This window comes from Solanum stenotomum, unplaced genomic scaffold, assembly GCF_019186545.1.
Source record: "Solanum stenotomum isolate F172 unplaced genomic scaffold, ASM1918654v1 scaffold28786, whole genome shotgun sequence".
Classification (NCBI taxonomy): Eukaryota; Viridiplantae; Streptophyta; class Magnoliopsida; order Solanales; family Solanaceae; genus Solanum; species Solanum stenotomum.
This window is the reverse complement of record NW_026030159.1, coordinates 1-19,799: the sequence shown is the minus strand read 5'-3', so window position 1 is coordinate 19,799 and position 19,799 is coordinate 1. Positions and strand designations below refer to the sequence as shown.

At 37.0% G+C, this 19,799-nt stretch overlaps 5 protein-coding genes and 1 pseudogene across 5 annotated transcripts; 5 read left to right on the top strand and 1 right to left on the bottom strand.

Moving 5' to 3' along the window:
- The first annotated feature begins 209 nt into the window (after window positions 1–209).
- Window positions 210–1,748, top strand: LOC125851700 (DELLA protein GAI-like). The gene has a single exon (XM_049531465.1). The coding sequence runs from the start codon at window positions 210–212 to the stop codon at window positions 1,746–1,748; it is 1,539 nt and encodes a 512-aa protein (XP_049387422.1).
- A 3,486-nt stretch (window positions 1,749–5,234) lies between these two features.
- LOC125851707 (DELLA protein GAI-like) lies at window positions 5,235–7,161 on the top strand (annotated as a pseudogene).
- Window positions 7,162–9,484: 2,323 nt separating this feature from the next.
- On the top strand, window positions 9,485–9,832 carry LOC125851706 (uncharacterized). The gene has a single exon (XM_049531469.1). It carries the CDS (start codon window positions 9,485–9,487, stop codon window positions 9,830–9,832), a length of 348 nt encoding a protein of 115 aa, XP_049387426.1.
- Window positions 9,833–9,898: 66 nt separating this feature from the next.
- On the top strand, window positions 9,899–10,342 carry LOC125851705 (DELLA protein GAI-like). Its single transcript, XM_049531468.1, has one exon. It carries the CDS (start codon window positions 9,899–9,901, stop codon window positions 10,340–10,342), a length of 444 nt encoding a protein of 147 aa, XP_049387425.1.
- Window positions 10,343–10,407: 65 nt separating this feature from the next.
- On the top strand, window positions 10,408–11,039 carry LOC125851703 (DELLA protein GAI-like). Its single transcript, XM_049531466.1, has one exon. It carries the CDS (start codon window positions 10,412–10,414, stop codon window positions 11,006–11,008), a length of 597 nt encoding a protein of 198 aa, XP_049387423.1. The 5' UTR covers window positions 10,408–10,411; the 3' UTR covers window positions 11,009–11,039.
- Window positions 11,040–16,573: 5,534 nt separating this feature from the next.
- LOC125851704 (short-chain dehydrogenase TIC 32 B, chloroplastic-like) lies at window positions 16,574–18,395 on the bottom strand (the record flags this gene model as incomplete). Its single annotated transcript, XM_049531467.1, has 7 exons — window positions 16,574–17,007; window positions 17,174–17,220; window positions 17,304–17,388; window positions 17,562–17,640; window positions 17,724–17,877; window positions 17,977–18,056; window positions 18,157–18,395. Coding segments are annotated over 7 exons (867 nt in total), but the record flags the coding sequence as incomplete, so codon positions are not given.
- Between the last annotated feature and the right edge of the window lie 1,404 nt (window positions 18,396–19,799).

Here is a 19,799-nt window from a genome sequence, read left to right as displayed (position 1 = left end):
TAGGCAGCACAAAATTTTATACTCTTTTCGAAATAGTGAACAGAGTAAAAGTAAAAGTGAACGATTACAAATCTAATCCTCGATCTTACTTTCAGTGCTGTTCTTTACGCGCGCGATGAAAGCGAATCTCTTCGAAATTAGCAAAAAAAAAAAAAAAAAAAAAGGTTGACAGCAATTTACCAACAACAACGAAAAAAGAAAGAAGAAAGATGAATTGTAGAGAGATTTCCATGGAAACAATTGATGAAGATGAAGATTCATTTGTTTCTAATACAGATGCAATCATCTACGCTGCTTCTGATATTTCAGGCTGGACTCACAGTTTGATCTCTGATCACAATATTTCTAAATCATCGTCTTCTACCAATGTAGACGAACACCATCAGCAGCAGGAGATTTCGACTGCTGCTGGTGGCAGTGATGGTGATGATGATTCGATGATTGTATCATCAAGTGCATCTTCCACCTGGTTTAATAATAATAAGCAAATTGATGATCAGCAAGAGATTAGGATATTTAATGTTGATTTTAGAGCACTTTGCAACAACACTTGCAGTAGATCAGAATTACGTGGTGGTTTATTGCCGGATACTGATAAGACAGTGAACGAAGAGAGTAGCGTTAGGCTTGTCAATACGTTGATGGCTTGTGCCGAGGCGATTCAAGAGAACAACTTAAGTCTAGCGGATGAACTAACCAGTGTTTTAAGAAGAATTGCAGTTTCACAAATTGGAGGAGCAATGAAGAAAGTGGCGACTTATTTTGCTGAAGCTTTGTCTCATAAGATTCACAGAACGAATCGACGAGATATTGTTGAATCATCCTATTCCAAGGACCAGCTCTTGCATATGAGCTTCTACGAGAGCTGCCTTTTCGTCAAATTCGCCCACTTCACTGCCAATCAATCCATTTTGGAGGCCTTCGCCGATTCCAAGAGAGTACATGTAATTGATTTCAGCTTGAATCAAGGTTCGCAATGGCCAGCACTTTTGCAGGCTCTCGCTTTGCGTCCTGGCGGTCCACCGGCTTTTCAGCTCACAGGAATTGGTGGCCACTCCCAGCCTGATGACAGTACCGATGCTTTACACAAAGTTGGTTGGAAGCTCGCCCAACTTGCAGAGTCAATTGGTGTAGAATTTGAATTCCGTGGATTCGTGGTTCATACTTTAGCTGATCTTGAAGCATCGATGTTGAATATTCCTAGTAACGTGGAAGCAGTGGCTGTGAACTCTGTTTTCGAGCTTCACCGTCTGTTTTCCATTCCAGGAGCAATTGAGAAAGTGCTGGATTTAATCAAACAAGTAAAGCCGAAGATTGTGACCATTGCCGAACCAGAAGCGAATCACAATGAGAGTGTCTTTATGAATAGGATTAAGGAAGCATGGCATTACTATTCAACAGTGTTCCATTTACTGGAAAATTCAGAGTGGACTAAGCGCAGCACTATAGACTTGGAGATTGTCGGACCGCACCTAGGGAGGGAGATCTATAATTTGGTTGCTTGCGAAGGGACTGAGCGAGTTGTGAGACACGAGACGCTGGGTCAATGGCGAGTGAGGTTTAACTCTGCAGGGTTCAACCTGGTTCCCCTGGCTTCAAATACGTACAGACACGCAGACTTGTTACTGGCCTTGTACACAAATGAAGAGGGATATAGAGTAGAAGTGAAAGATGGGTGTCTTATGTGGAGTTGGCATAGTCGTCCGCTAATCACCACCTCTACTTGGCAGATATGTAGCCAAGTCTAGGGAATCAGTCAATGGGTGTGGTTACTCTGCAGCTGTCCTAGAAAAGTTTGCTACTCTGAGGAAGTTGCTCTGCAACTGTCCTGCATCATCCAATACGTAGTTTTATGTGTTAACTAACTCAGAGTGTACGTAATGGTGTTACTCTTCTTTTACTGTTTACAGGTATCGTCTCAGATGTATCAGACAGTCCAAATTTACAACCTTTGTAAGATGGTTCGTTTCTTCGACCTCACTGTTATTGAGAGGATCTCTGCAGTAGTCATTAAATTTAATAACGCTAAGGGCAGTCAATTGGCAACGGTCTTTCTACCCTCCACGAGATAGGGTTAAGGTTTGCGTATACTCTATCCTACCTGACCCTGCTTATGGGAGGACACTAGATTTGTTGCTGTTGTTGAGGGTCGCACCTACATGTTCCTCCCTCTATATTATCAGAACTTGTAATTGTCCGTGCTGCAAAGCTATTTTCTCTATTAAACATTTATCTTAGATCACTAATTGTTAGTTTTTATAAGTCCACCACGAGTCAACATAGCAGGTCCTTAATTGTACTTATTAACAGTAAATGCTTAAAGTAAAAGAACACTAAACTTTACGTGGAAACCTCCTTGCTCAAGGGGAGAAAAACCACGATCTGTCACACAAGATTTCTCAATCAACTCCACTAACTTCAAGCAACATGTGAATACAGACTCCAATAATCACAAAAGATTAAACTCTTAATCCTACACCATGTAATATCTCCACTACAAGACTCAGAACAATAACCTTGTTGTCCACTATATTAAATACCTCTAGTTAACATAGACTTCAATCAGATACACAACGGCTAACTCTAACCATGGACTCTACTTCACTACTGATTACAACTTAAATGATTTATGTTCCGTAACATAGGAATAAATCTTACAATGTTTTAGTACAAGACACTAAACTTAAATAACTACTTGAAACTTTTTGCATATCACTCAATTAGGTCCCTTGCTGTTCGTATGAGAGTAGTTCATCCGTTGAGAGAAAATGTCATTTGCTTTTTAGAATCCTTATTTGCAAAAACTAGGTTGTTCTTTGTCAAAGTGTCCAATATAAGATGGACAAAACAACCTAGTAGAATGCCATTGCCGAGAGCTCTGCACCTCTATTGTCTTGCCCACCTACCACGGCAGGTGTGGCAGCTTTGCAGCTGTACTCCATTGACTTGTCCTGAACAACTTCCACACGAGGGATCATGTCTCTCTACTAGTTCTCATAGTTTGTTAATTCATCAAATTATCAGAATATAACACTTACGTTATCTGCAATACCTTTCTGTTTTTAATTGTCTAAACTTTTTCCAGGCTTGAAAACAAACTAATTGTAATTCCCAAAGGAAAAACTAGGAATAACAGAAGTCCTTCATCATAGTTACCGTTCTATAAATTAGGTATTGCCTTCTATGGAAGACGAGGCACTTCTTGTCTCTGCATCATTCATTATGCTTATTTTTCCAGAGTATTGAAGCTGAAGGTCTCAGGAATCACTTGTCACATTTGGCTGAATCCCTTGACAACTCAAAAACAATGATCTATCCCTGCAAAGTAGGTTTCCAAGCTCGGGGATGCCCTCTCGCATTTAGCAGTGGTAGTAGAGAAGGAGCACAAGAGACTTCTTATGCGAAAATCCATAATTGAGAAACGTAAAGAAGAACATTAATCTGCTTCCCTCATTCATACGCTTGGAACTAAGATTGCTATAACTACCTGTGAATCGTTAAACTAGCTAACTTGTTATGCATGGAAAGGTTCAACTAAAATTTAATATCACCAAAAACATAGAGTGTGTTATACTCACGAATGACGTGTAAAGTGACGGATTAAATGACGACATTTGTCATGTGTGTCAAAAATAATTTTTAAATAATTAATATTGAGTAAAAATAAAACTGTGCAACCATTGAATATTTTTTTTTCAGGATCTCCAAATACCCCCGGAGCGCACTTCTCTTCTCCCCCACATTTGCACATTGGTGGAGCTAGGTGGGGGTTCGTGGGTTCTGACGAACCAAGTAGCTTTTTCGTAGACCCTGTATTTGTATTAAAAAATTAAATAAATATATATGTATATACCCTCAACAAAATTAATAGACGGTTTAGTGGTAAGGAAGAGACCGTGAAAATGCTTTTCACGCTAGAGTTGTAGCTCCGAACCCCCTCTCTTTATTCTAAAAGGAAATTTAGAACCTCCAAACTTTTAATCTTGGTTCCGCCTCTACACACCATTGCCCCTGCAAATTATTGAGATAAGCTTTTATTAATCTTCTTAAATTAACTTTCGTGCAAATATTATATTCTTTCAAAAAGAATTTTATGAATGGGTTTATTCTTAAATTTTAAGAACATTTTCCATCATTGTTGTTGAAACCTTCCTTCACAATGGATGAAATTTAACTTGGGAGAATGGTGGCTGAAAATGGGGAAGAAGAAGAAAAAAAATAACTAAAAATAAACTAAAGAACTATTTCACGCACTTATCAATGAGTATCACACTCATTATGCTATGTAAACAAAAAGTGTCAACATAGCGAGACCCTATATGAGGTGTCTAAATTGAACATCATCCAGATAAGGTGTTTAAGTGAAATATCGTATCAACTTTAGAGGGCTACCAATGAGTTAGGCCAAATTCAGTCTACTGCTTTTTTTCAAGATGAAAGCTCCTTAGTTTGAAGTTACATTTGCAAAATTGGTATGTCAATCGCGTGTATACCTTAGCATTGAAGGGTTGACTCTTGTCTACCGCCATTTTTAGGTATTTAGTCAAATAGTCGAGATGCATATAAGTCGTGTCACAGCTCTATTTGAGGCCATAGTGTAGGCGATTGATAAAAAGATGGGCTGATACAAATTAAAAACAAAGTAGGCAGACCTGACGGGATAGCTTAACTCATATTTTCTTTTTTTTTGTTAACTAGGCAAAAGTTAGGTGACTTTTATGTGACAACAAAATAGAAAAATGACTTTTGTGTGATAAATTTAAAGTTGAATAACCTTTATATGACTAAAAAGTACTCCAATAATTTAATGTGATAAAATTGAATGACTCTTGTCATTGAAATGTATCTTTCATTTTAATAAACATCGAATCAAGACTTGATTGGTAGAATTAAAAAGAGTCTAGACTCAATTGGCAATTGCCGGGAAAATTACGCAGTGTGAAAACTAGTTAAAATCACTTTCTCAAATTTTAATTTTTAAAAATAATTCAATATATGACCAAACCTTTTAAATAAAGAAATATCCATATTCAAATGGGACCTGTCTATTGTTTGGATCACTGTCCTTTGTTGATTAAGTTGATGCTTTGTTGTTGAAAAATGCATACTCCCTCCGTTTACATTTCATGTCTCTTAATAATTAATTATAGATATGACTATTTTTATCATAATATCTATATTAATTGATATTTAGTATGAAGTGAAAGCGAAATATAACTTATTTTAGGGAAGCAAGAAGGTAGCTCCAGCAATTTACCCAAAAAAAAAGAAGGATGAGTTCACTAGAGATATCCATGGATACAATTATGGAAGATGAAGATTCATTTGTTTCTAATACAGATGCAATCATCTACGCTGCTTCTGATATTTCAGGCTGGACTCATAGTTTGATCTCAGATAACAATATTCCTAATTCGTCTTCTTCTATGAGTGTAGACGAACACCACCACCACCACCACCAGAAGATTTCGACTGCTGCTGGTGGCGGTGGTAATGAGGATGATTCAATGATTGTATCATCAAGTGCTGTTGGGTATGTAGCAAGAGTTAATGGGAAATTGAGGGAAGATGAANAATTTCGCGGCCATTTATTGCCAGATACTGGTAGGACAGTGAACGAAGAGACTAGCATTAGTCTTGTCAATGAGTTGATGGCTTGTGCCGAGGCGATCCAAGAGAACAAGTTAACTCTAGCGGATGTACTAAACAGTCAATTAAGAAGACTTGCAATTGGATGAACAATGAAGAAAGTGGCGACTTATTCTGCCAATGTAGACGACCGCCAGCAGCAGATATCGAATGCTGGTAGTGGTGGTGATTCGATGATTGTATCATCAGGTGCTTCTTCTAGCTGGTTTAATAATAATAAGCAAATTGATGATCACCAAGAGATTAGGATATTTAATGTTGATTTCGGGGCACTTTGCAATAACAGACTGAAATCTCGCGGTGAATCTGAATTTAGTAGTGGTTTATAGCTGGATACTGGTAGGACTGTGAAAGAAGAGACTAGCGTTAAACTTGTCAATACGTTGATGGCTTGTGCCGAGGCGATCCAAGAGAACAACCTAAGCCTAGCAGATGTACTAATCAGTGACATAAAAAGACTTAGAGCCCGTTTGGAATGGCTTAAACAAAAGTAGATTTGAATAACGTGTAGTCCATACTTTAGCTGATCTTCAAGCATCGATGTTGAATATTAGACCCAGTAATGTGGAAACAGTGGCTGTGAACTCTGTTTTCCATTCCAGGAGCAATTGAGAAAGTGTTGGATTTAATAAAACAAATAGAGCCGAAGATTGTGGGCATGGCCGAACAAGAAGCGAATCACAATGGGAGTGTCTTTATGAACAGAACTAACGAAACATGGCATTACTATTCAACAATGTTCGATTTGCTGGAGAACTCAGAGTGGACTAAGCGCAACACTCTAGGCTTGGAGATTGCGGGGCAGTACCTAGGGCGGGAAATCTATAACTTGGTGGCTTGCGAAGGGACTAAGTGAGTTGTGAGACACGAGACGCTGAGTCAATGGCGAGTGAGATTTAACTCTGCAGGATTCAACTGGTTCCCCTGGGTTCAAATATGTACAGACAAGCAAACTTGTTATTGGCCTTAAATCACAAATGAAGAAGGATATAGAGTAGATGTGAAAGATGGGTGTCTTATGCAGAGTTGGCATAGTCGCCCGCTCATCACCACATCTGCTTGGCGCGGCTATGTCGCCATGTCTAGGGAGTCAGTCAATGGGTGTGGTTGATCTGCAACTGTCCTGCATCATCCAATACTTATATGTTACTCTTCTTGTACTGTTTACAGGTACCATCTTAGATGTATCAGAAAGTCCTAATTGATAAACCTTTGTAAGATGGTTCTTTTCTTCGACCTCACTGTTATTGAGAGGACCTCTACAGTAGTCATTAAATTTGATAACGTGAAGGGCACAATCTTTTGAAAACAGTCTCTTTTAACTCCACGAGATGGGGGTAAGGTTTGCGTACACCCTACCCTCTCCATACCTGGTTATGGGACTACATTAGATTTGTTGTTGTGGCTGAGGGTAGCACCTGGATGTTCCTCCTTAATGTCATATTCAGAACTTGTAATATATTATCTGTGCTGTAACACTATTTTCTGTATAAAAGTTTTGTGTTTAGATCACTCATGTTATCTGCAATACCTTCTCTGTTTACAATTGTCTAAATTTTTTCTAGGCTTGAATAACAAATTAATTGTAATTCCCAAAGGAAAAACTAGGAGATGAACACTAGATATTGGGCTTCATCATAGTTACTGTTCTGTAAATTAGGTATTGCCATCTGTGTAAGATAAGGAACTTCTTGTCTCTGCAGCATTCATTATGTTTATTTTTCCAGAGTATTGAAGCTGAATGTCTCATGTGTGAAAAATGAAGTTGATCTTTTGGAGGTACAAAAAATCTTATATATTTAGTGGAATTTCTATAATTTGGTAGACTATTATCTTTGATATTTGTACTTGGAAAAGTCTACATACTCGTAGGAGATGATAGAATATTCTAGATTTTTCAGTATCTAGGATCATCCCTAAACAACTATAAATAGAGGTGGCCTTAGTTAATAGTCATTTGTATTCAAACAACTATAAATAGAGGTGGCCTTACTCCATAGTCATTTGTATTCAACCTAAGTCAATCCAATTCAAAAGTCTTCTTCCATAACAAAGTTCTGTATCAAAATTATCATTCTCCTTTTTAGCTTCCTCGTCAATCTCTTAATCCTAGTTAAAGATATTGGGCTAGCAGAAGGTTTTCTGATTATACTCTTCTTCTGCTATTTTTCGCTTGTCACATTTGGCTGAATCCCTTAACAACGCAAGGACAATAATCTATCCCTTGCGAATAAGGTTTCCAAGCTCGGGGATGCCCCTCACATTTAGCAGTGGTACTAGAGAAGGAGAGCAAGAGACTTCTTACACGAAAATCCATAATTGAGAAATCGTAACGAAGAGCATTAATCTGCTTCCCTCATTCATAGGCTTGGGACTAAGATTATAGACAAAACCATGAGTGAAACGTTAAACTAGCTAACTTGTTACACATGGAAAGTTCAAATAAAATTTAAAGAGACATTTTCACAGTCATTACAAGGTTCATTGAGAACCGAAAAGAGAGCGAAAAAACTAAAATTCTAGATACATTTAAAACATAAGCTAACTTACACAGAAAGACTATAAATGAGGAACATAACCAGACAAGCTTAAACCTCCTACCTTCTACAGCAGTTTCACAACATATTGTGGAATCGTATTCCTTCGCGAGTGCAAACTAGGTGAGCTACTGATAACAAATTGACAATTCTACCTTCAATACCAGTAAATGTTGTTGCTTCCTTCATTTTGTCTAGAAGGTTAGTCAAGTAGAAATGACCTGAAAATTTCCCCCCAAAAAAAGGAATTGAATCAGCCACATCGATGAGAGAAATTGTTGAAATGTGCTAGTCCACCACGTGTTATGGGACCAGGTTAAAAATACACCAGAACACGATAATAAATACTAGCTTGAAAAGGAAAAACAAGGAGTTTTTACATGGAAACCTCCTTGCTCAAAGAAGAAAAACCACGACATGTCACACAGGATTTTCAACTATTTTCATTAATATCAAGCAACGAGTGAATACAGACTTCAACTACACATTACGAGATTAAGCTCTTAATCTCACACCAAGTAATAACTCTATTACAAGAAGAGACAAAGCAATGCCTCCATTGCCCACTATATTAACTAACTCTAATTAATATAGACTTCAATCACACAACACAAATAGCTCTAATTGTTTTCATGTGTTCCCTTACAACTGACTCGATGCGTTCCTTTATAGATTAGAAATGGATCATACAAGTTTACCACATCACAAGCATTTCATAACAATACTTCAAAGACAGATAGTCCCTTGAGGTATGTGTTGAGAGCTTGAGCTCTTCAATGACAAAATTCACCTTTTTTTGAATGAATGACTCTGTTTGTTGTTGTTTGTTGGGTATATCAATCAACTACGGATGTATTATCCTTTGAACAAACAATATAAAAACATATCATGATTTCATATCACATGAATGAATGACTTTTTATATTGTATTAGATAACATACAATATAAAAAGTCTAAATTGCACGTTCAAACAAAACTTCAATTTCATCTCATAATTGCATATCATGATTTCATACCACATGACCAAACGCACCCTTAGTATTAAGTCTTCAAAACTGATTTAGCCAATAAGTAACAAATGTTAAAGGTAAAACATAATTCTTTTTTGTTGATATATTAATGCAAATTTATTTTTTGATAGTTAATCAGGAAGTAAACGGAGTGAGCACAAAGTTGATTGTCTACTCCGATTGATATATGAAATAATAAAAGATAGAAAAAAGTTGACTATGTCATGACCTCACTCATTTTAGGAAAGAAGAAGGTAGCTCCAATTTATCAACAACAATAAAGAAAGATGAGTTCACCAGAGATGTCCATGGAAACAATTGTGGAAGATGAAGATTCCTTTGTTTCTGATACAGATGCAATCATCTATGCCACTTCTGATATTTCAGGCTGGACTCACAGTTTGATCTCAGATCACAATATTCCTAATTCGTTGTCTTCAACAAGTGTAGACGAAAACAACCACAACCAGCAGATTTCTACTGCTGCCGGTGGTGATGATGATTCCATGATTGCATCATCAAGTGCATCTTCCAACTGGCTTATGAATAATAAGCAAATTGATGATCAGAAGGAAATTAGGATATTTAATGTTGATTTCAGGGCACTCTGCAACAACACTTGCGGTGGATCTTAATTTCGTGGTGGTTTATTGCCGGATACTGACCGGACAGTGAACCAAGAGACTCTTATCACTACGTTGATGGCCTGTGCCGAGGCGATCCATGAGAACAACCTAAGCCTAGCGGATGTACTAATAAGTGACATAAGAAGAGTTACAGCTTCACAAATTGGAAGAGCAATGAAGAAAGTGGCTACTTATTTTGCAGATGCTTTGTATTATAAGATTCACAGATTGATTCCACAAGATATTGTTGAATCCTCCTATTCCAAGGACCAACTCTTGCATATGAGCTTCTACGATAGCTGCCTCTTAGTCAAAATCGCCCACTTCATTGCCAATCAATCAATTTTGGAGACCTTCGCCGATTACAAGAGAGTACATGTAATTGATTTCAGCTTGAATCAAGGTTGGCAATGGCCGGCACTTTTACAGACTCTCGCTTTGCGTCCTGGCGGTCCACCTGCTTTTCGGCTCTCGGGAATCGGTGGCCAACCTCAGCCTGATGACAGTACCGATCCTTAACAGGAAGTTGGTTTTAAGCTCGCTCAATTTGCGGAGTCAGTTGGTGTAGAATTTGAATTCCGTGGATTCATGGCACATACTTTAGCTGATCTTGAAGCATTGATGTTGAATATTAGACCCAGTAATGTGGAAGTAGTGGCTGTGAACTCTGTTTTCGAGCTTCACCGTGTGTTTTCCATTCCAGGAGCAATTAAAAAAGTGCTGGATTTAATAAAAGAATTAGAACCGAAGATTGTGACCATCGCAGAACAAGAAGCGAATCACAATGGGAGTGTCTTTATAAACAGGATTAGCGAAGGATGGCATTACTATTCAACAATGTTCGATTTGCTGGAGAATGCAGATTCGATTAATCCCAACACTCTAGACATAGTGATGGGGGAGCAGTACCTAGGGCGGGAGATCTATAATTTGGTGGCTTGCGAAGGGACTAAGCGAGTTGTGAGACATGAGACGCTGATTCAATGGCGAGAGAGAATTAACTCAGCAGGGTTCAACCTGGTTCCCCTGGCTTCAGATACTTACAAACAGGCAGCCATGTTATTGGCCTCGTTCCCAAATGCAGAGGGATTTAAAATAGAAGTGAAAGATGGGTGTCTTATGTTGAGTTGGCATAGTCGCCCGCTCATTGCCATCTCTGCTTGGCGTCTATGTCACCAAGTATAGGGAGTCAGTCAATGAGTGAACTCATTGGAGAAATTTCAGTGAAAACAACTTTCTTTCTTTGGCTTATGTTAAACTGATCTTCTTCTTGCGAAGTAAACTGCGCATACTGAAGTGCTTTTTATTTATAATTCGGAAAATGGTCAAATATATTCATGTACTATCAAAAATAGTTAAGTATACTACTCATGTTATACTTTCAGTCTAAATATATCTCTCACATTTTACTTTGATACAAATTTAACTTTAATTTTAACGGAGGAACATGTGTGTAATTCAGAATCAAGAGATATTCGGAACTGTTTTGTTGAATATTGTTTGTGGGAGACGACGGGCACTATCGATTTCTAACAACTTGAATTTTATTATATCAAAGTAAGGACCCGCTTCGGTCTTACAATCTTGATCACTCTTGTTGCTTGCTTCAGCAACACTCTTGACTTAGCACTCACTCTTGTTTGCTCTCTTACTTTCTTTCTTTCTTACTTACTTTATTTCTTACTTGGTTTCTTGCTTACATATCAAATGAACCACCTCTATTTATAGGAGGTGATGGAACAATCTAGCTAAACATATTTTTCTACTCTATTCTAGAATATTCCTCCAACTACTTAATTCTGGAACTACCCTATCTAGAACATTTCTAGAATACTTATTCTAGAGATCTTCCTTCAATTCTCTATATCTCCGGAATATTATAGAATGTTCTTGACTTATCTTAAGTAAATAATTAAGTTGGTGATGAATTCTTAACATGTTTTTGGTATGGGGAGGGGATTTAGATTAAAGTTGTTTTTGAAATATAAAAAACAAAATGTTAAAAATTGTACAAAAAAGATGTGGGGTTGTAGCTGCAAGCCTCAACTCTACTACTATCTGTAAACAGCAAAGTTCAGTTTGATATGGGTTTGGTATGATAATGAGTTTAAGGTCTGNGATCTATAATTTGGTGGCTTGCGAAGGGACTAAGCGAGTTGTGAGACATGAGACGCTGATTCAATGGCGAGAGAGAATTAACTCAGCAGGGTTCAACCTGGTTCCCCTGGCTTCAGATACTTACAAACAGGCAGCCATGTTATTGGCCTCGTTCCCAAATGCAGAGGGATTTAAAATAGAAGTGAAAGATGGGTGTCTTATGTTGAGTTGGCATAGTCGCCCGCTCATTGCCATCTCTGCTTGGCGTCTATGTCACCAAGTATAGGGAGTCAGTCAATGAGTGAACTCATTGGAGAAATTTCAGTGAAAACAACTTTCTTTCTTTGGCTGATGTTAAACCGATCTTCTTCTTGCAAAGTAAACTGCGCATTCTGAAGTGCTTTTCATTTATAATTCGGAAAAGGGTCAAATATATTCATGTACTATCAAAAATAGTTTAAATATACTACTCCTGTTATACTTTCAGTCTAAATATATCTCTCACATTTTACTTTGATACAAATTTAACCTTAAGTTTAACGGAGGAACATGTGTGTAATTCAGAATCAAGAGATATCCGAAACTGTTTTGTTGAATATTTTCTGTGGGAGACGATGGGCACTATCGATTTCTGATAACTTGAATTTTATTATATCACAGTAAGGACCCGCTTCGGTCTTACAATCTTGATCACACTTGTTGCTTGCTTCAGCAACACTCTTGACTTAGCACTCAGTTTGCTCTCTTACTTTCTTTCTTTCTTACTTACTTTATTTCTTGCTTGGTTTCTTGCTTTCATATCAAATGAACCACCTCTATTTATAGGAGGTGATAGAACAATCTAGCTAAACATATTTTTCTACTCTATTCTAGAATATTCCTCCAACTACTTAATTCTAGAACTACCCTATCTAGAACATTTCTAGACTATTCTCTCTAGAATACTTATTCTAGAGATCTTCCTTCAATTCTCTATATCTCCGAAATATTCTAGATTGTTCTTGACTTATCTTAAGTAAATAATTAAGTTGGTGATGAATTCTTAACACTCCCCCTCAACACCAACTTAATTTTTCCTTTGCGTCCGTTATGAGCAATTCCTGAAAATCTGTAACCTGAAACTCTGTAACCATCATGATGCCCATGCCCTTTGACGATTTCCACCTTCATTGGATTATTCCAAGCTCTATTCTTTGAAGCTTCTTCAAAGGTAGTAGTATCTTTATCGTTAACCACCTCTGCTAACGTTGCATCTATATACTTGGCATTTGAGCATTTCAATCGTGTCTTCCTTCTTAGTTGAGGTTGCAAAGCTTCTTGGACTCTTTCTTGCAACATTACTGGAGTTTCATGTACTCTTGTTTTCCATGAATTCTTATTTTCTCCTTTTGAAAATATCTCCTCTGTATGTGAGTTATATTTTTCACATACCTCTTGTTCCTGTTCAGCCTCACTTCTTTGTCCTTCTTCTTCAAGTTTATATTGTAGCTCTTGCTCCAATTTCCTTGAATTTGACTTTGTTGTACCACCATGTTGGTACTTCATCAAGTACCACATAAGTTGTCTCGGTTGGCATAACGTATATTGATTCTAACCTTCTCCCTTCCATTATTGATGCACTTGTAACTTTTAAGTTACAATATACTTTTAAGTCATTTGACCCAAACAAGACATATTTACCGGAATCTGTTAGTTGTGATACAAATAATAAATTTTTCTTCATACCTGGAACATGGTAGACATTTTGAAGTTCCACTTGTCTTGAGCTGTGATGAGGCACGAAAATCGTCTTGCCAAAATGAGTTATTGGCATTTTTGAATTATTTACAGGCACCACTACTCGACTGCCTTTATATTTACTCATGTTAATGAGTTTTTTCTCATCACCAGTCATGTGATTGGAACATCCTGAATTAATCGACCAATTTCTCACTTACAGTTGCGAGTGCAATCTCCTCTTCTTTGTTAGAGTGACAGGTGACAAACTCCTCTTGTTGATTAGTTTCTTCAACTGCATAAGAGGTCTCGAAATCCCAAACTTCTTCTTCATCTTTCTGGTTTTGGGAAGAAATAGTTACATTACCTTCAGCTTTCTTGTACCAGCAGTCTCTAGCGTAGTGTCCTTTCTTTCCATAATTGTAGCACTTCTCCATTTGTCGGTTGTTAAAGCCTTTTGCCTGCTTGTTTTGTCGTTGACTTCTTTGATGTTGATTCTTTTGGTCTCCTCCTGACCGTGAGCTTTTCTCTGCTTTTCTCTTTTGATAGTCTTGTCTTTTCGTGAAGAGTGTCTTATCTTTGTGTTTTATAGTGAGACTTGATAATGGCTTTTCCAAATCTTCTTCATTTGCCAACAGATTTTCTAACTCAGATAAAGTTGGTTCTGTGGCCCACCCCCGTCCGGCTGTAATTATGCCTTTGTACTCCGGCCTCAGACCATGAACACTGTTTCTCATTCTTGTCTCTGTGATAGCATTCTCAGGATCTAATTTTGATATTTCATCATATAAAGATTTTACCTTTGAGAGGTATTGGTTGATTGTCATATTTCGTTGAGAGATCGACAAAAGCTTATTTTCAAGCCTTTGTAATCTCGCATCATTCTTTTTTGTAAAAATCGTTGCCAATGTGTCCCAAGCTTCTTTGGGTGTCTTGGTATTCTTAATTTGTTGCAAGAGCTCATCCTCGATTGTTACAGAGAGAACAAACATGGCCCTTCCACTTTTTTGCTGCTTCAGCATCTGTTGGTGGTGATGTGTCTGATCCACCAATGATATCCCATAATTCTTGGCCAAGAAAGTAATATTGCATTCTCGTGTTCCATGATCCGTAGTTGCTTGCGTTGAGCTTCTCAACGCTATTGAGAGTGCTTGCGAAATCTGCCATTGATAAGTGCCTCGTGACTTGTAGCCTCCAATTGTAAGATCTTCTTTAAGTTACTACCTCGCTCTTATCCAGCAGGCTCTAATACCACTTGTTGAATATTGTTTGTGGGAGACGATGGGCACTATTGATTTCTGACAACTTGAATTTTATTATATCAAAGTAAAGACCCGCTTCGGTCTTACAATCTTGATCACACTTGTTGCTTGCTTCAGCAACACTCTTGACTTAGCACTCACTCTTGTTTGCTCTCTTACTTTCTTTCTTTCTTACTTACTTTATTTCTTGCTTGGTTTCTTGCTTACATATCAAATGAACCACCTCTATTTATAGGAGGTGATGGAACAATCTAGCTAAACATATTTTTCTACTCTATTCTAGAATATTCCTCCAACTACTTAATTCTAGAACTACCCTATCTTGAACATTTCTAGAATACTTATTCTAGAGATTTTCTTTCAATGCTCAATATCTCCGGAATATTCTAGATTGTTCTTGACTTATCTTAAGTAAATAATTAAGTTGGTGATGATTCTTAACATGTTTTTGGTGCGGGGAGGGGATTTAGATTAAAGTTGTTTTTGAAATAAAAAAAACAAAATGTTAAAAATTGTATAAAAAAGATGTGGGGTTGTAGCTGCAAGCCTCAACTCTACTACTATCTGGAAACAGCAAAGTTCAGTTTGATATGGGTTTGGTATGATAATGAGTTTAAGGTCTGGTTGCAGAGTTGATTAATCTTGGACAAAAGCAATAAGCGCTGCAACTATATATAGATCATGATTCGTGGCAAAAGATGCACACGTGAGAAAATTATGTTCAAAGTATGTTGACCTCTGTGTCGACATGGAAAGGTGGACGTTTGCTAAGGATGCCCTCATCCAATATCGTATAGTCTGTCAATAAGTAAATATTAGTTCACTGGAGGAGATGCTAAATCATTTCATTCATTTAGCTACTGAAGAGCAAAATTAATGTTAGGATCAAGCACAAATTATTGTTACGATCATTTCAAAAGCTATAGCTGAGAGTAAGACTGCAACTTTGTTTCTTAACCAATCCTACCAAGCAAGCGTCATGTTGGATCATGACTCTAACCCGGGCCACTTTGTTTCTTAACCAATCCTCCTTGCTAGTCTAAGGAGCTTGCTCTGCAGACGTCCTGTATCATCCAAAAAGTAGTTTTATACGTTAACTGACTCAGACCGTACTGGTGTTACTCTTCTTTTACTGTTTACAGGTATCTCAGATGTACCAGAAAATCCCAATTGATAACCTTTGTAAGATGGTTCTTTTTTTCGACCTCACTGTTATTGAGAGGATCTCTGTAGATGCTTTTAGATTTCTAGCCGTCAAACCTAATCACATGAAGGGCAGAGTCTTTCATAAACAACCTCTCTACCTCCAAGAGGTAGGGGTCGTACACTCTACCTTTCCTAGACACTACTTATGAGACTACACTGGGTTTGTTGTTGTGTTAAGGGTAGCAGCTGGATGTTCCTCCTTTATGTTATCACAACTTGTAATTGTTTGTGCTGCAACGCTATTTCCTATATTTTGTTAGAGGAGGGACTTCTTTCGGGGATGCTCTCTCACATTTAGCAGTGATAGGGGAGAAGGAGTACCAAAGACTTCTTACACGAAAATCATAATTTAGAAATTTATAGAAGAGCATTAATCTGCTTCCCTCAATTTATAGGCTTGGAACTAAGATTGCTGATAAACTACCATAAGTGAATCGTTAAACTAGACAACTTATTACTCATGGAAAAGTTCAACTAAAATTTAATAGACGTTTTCACAGTCATTACAAGGTCAATTGAGAATCGAAAAGAGAGCAAAAAACTAAAATTCTAGATACATTTAAAACATGAGCAAGCTACTTAAAGAAACATACACAGATAGACTATAAATTGGGAACAGAACCAGATAAGCTTAAAGCTACTACCTTCTACAACAGTTTCACAACATATGACTGCAAAATTGTAGTAATAACAACTTGCAGGATTTCCAATGACTCTCTTCTACTTATCAATAATCTTTTGAGATGCATTTATCAGATTGTTGCTGAAATCCCAAAGATTCCTAGCTAACACTTCGTCTCGTGCTAGCTTGCTTGGCTTATACTCGTTGCAATCAGAAAAGTACTTTCCAGTCACTCCCTTTAAACTTGGATGGAGGGCGACGTAGCAAGTTGTAGCTGCCCCCTGGAAAATAAATCAGTTTAGTAATTAATCAGCATTTTCAGCTTTCAAATGTAATGAGAAACTGTCAACGTATGCTGCTCAGGTTCTTTAAAAAATGTACTCTCAGGTTTGTGTAGGATCCTCCAAAGGCTATAAATTTGGAGGGTCCGAGCAATATAGTTGTTACCTGAGAGACATTCTTCCACAGTAAACAAGTGAAAACCCTTAAGATTCCTGCCAATCAGAAGAAAAATATTCCATTAAAACTCGGAAATTTTTCTAGCTAATCTTTTGTATGAGGGTTATATGTTGCGTACTCATCAAAAAGGCTGAATGTCTCATGAGATTCGTCATTATCAGACCCGGATGAACTGAATTGACAGTGATATTTGCTCCCTCTTCCTGCATTTCACGACAGAATTGCATTTCTAACACCCTTCGAGTATCTTTTTTTATAAATGTGGTTCTTTAATTTGTCTCAAATGAAGTTAATGAAATAGACAGAACATTAGCTTAAATATTCATCCAGGGGCAGGACAGCTAGTAGTAACAAGTATGCAGACTTAGCCAATTACCTGCAAGCGGCGAGATAGCTCATTGGCATGTAGTAGGTTGGCTAATTTGGATTGTCCATAGGCCACTTTGTCTTGATAACTGATCAGTGAAACGAATAATCACAATGTAGAAATCGGTTCCACAACGTATTATGGCTATATAACTTTGTGAATTAAGGTTACCTGTTTTTGTCGTTGATATTGTGGAATCGTATTCCTTCATGAGAGCAAACTAGGTGACCTACTGATGACAAATTCACAATTCTACCTTCAATACCAGTAGATTTTGCTGTTTCCTTCATTTTGTCTAGAAGAAGGTTAGTCAAGTAGAAATGACCTGAAAATTTCCCCCAAACAAGAAACAGAATCAAATCAGCCACATCCATGAGAGAAATGATCTATCCGAAATCTTGATATTAAAAACTACGCGTTATACCAAGATGATTTGTAGAAAACTGCATCTCTATTCCATCCTCGGAAAGCTGAAATGGACAGAACATGATACCTGCATTGTTTCTGTTTTCGCAAAGTATGTTCAAAAACAACACGGTACACATGACTCGTATTAGATGCAAAATCCAACAATATATCAATGAACGAAGATCGAATCAATTACATTAAGATGTTGAGAGGAAGGTTAAGTGCTAAGAAGTTATCTGCAAATGCCTTGACCGATTTCAATGAGCTGAGGTCGAGTTTCAGAATATCAATACGTGCAGTTCTGTTTTCGTTCAAAATGCGTTGTTTTGCTTCATTTGCAGCCTCCATATTTCTTGCAGCAATAATAAAATGGGCTTTCCTCAGAGCTAAAACTCTTGTTGTCTCCAAACCAATGCCGCTTGCACCTCCTGTGGACAAAATGCATTATCGTATAAATATAAATTACTTCAAACTTACCAGAAGCACCGCACAATCTATAATCATCAACACGATAAGGCAGCAGTACCCCTGATTATGACCGAAATCCTAGAGACACACATTAACTAAACTAAGGTCCTATTATCATCCCGAACTCAATTTTTTTGTAATTTTGTACACTTTTTTGGCATACGTGGCATTCAAACATCTCCCACCACCTCAACTACATGGAGTCACAGAGTGTGTCATGTAAGCCAAAAGGTGTATAAAATTACAAAAAAATGAGTTCAGGGGTAATACGACCTTAGTTTAGTTAAGGTGTGTCTCTGAAATTTCGGTCACAGTCTAGGGGCTATTTGTGCGTTATCCCCATCATCAACAATATAAATATTTTTGAGATAATATTTTATGTTTATTTATCAAACATAAAAAATAAAAAAAATATGATATGTCACTTATTTTTCTTTTTAAAATAATTTCAAAACGATTTTCAGGCAAATATTCTGCTTCATACCAAGCACACACTAAAAGTTGCCTTTTTCTCCTAAATTTTCCTCTTGCCTCCACATATATGATATATCAAATATCCTTAAGGTGTTTAGGGGGGGAAATATAGTTCTAAAGGTTGTTCAAGTAGGAAAAAATTACCTCCTCGTAGTGGTAAGTAACGCGAAACGAATTTAATTGATGCCAATGCAAATAGCGGATACAAAAAGTAGGAAATAATAGACACATGATTCAAATTTTGTCCCGTGTCAATATGGATCCCAAATATCAAGTGAAAAAAAAAAAAGAACAAACAATTGACACGTGGTAAGCTAATTGTACAATTGCTATTATTATTATTATCACGGAGCAAACAGAAAATCAAGAGAGTGAATAACAAATGATTCTCCAAATTCAAAGAATAGAGCGATCGTGCCCTACTCAAGCGAGTGTTCTTCCAACACACCTAAATTGGTCTGCAAAGCCTAATTATCTCATGTGATATGTTTAAAATTATATAATTAAACGTCATTTTGATATATTAGATACTCCTCCGTCCACTTTTATTTGTGTGTTTTTCGAAAGTCAATTTAACTAATTTTCAAGATTAAATTAAATTACATTAATTCGATATGTTTTTAAAAAAAAAAAAAGATATTCAAAAATTATACGAAAAAATACTATAAATTGCAATTTTTTGCTTATCAAGTATGATGAAAAAATATATCGTAATTTTTGTAGTTTGACTCTAAAATAAGAAACTGTGACAATTAAAAGTGGACAGAGATAGTATGTCATTAGTTTAAGATAACAAGGTTCAAAATTCTTCTTTATTTTTAAAAAATTGAGTTCGATCAAACTAAGATAAACAAATTGAACGAAGAAAGTCGTAAAACCTGTAATAATAACCGTGAG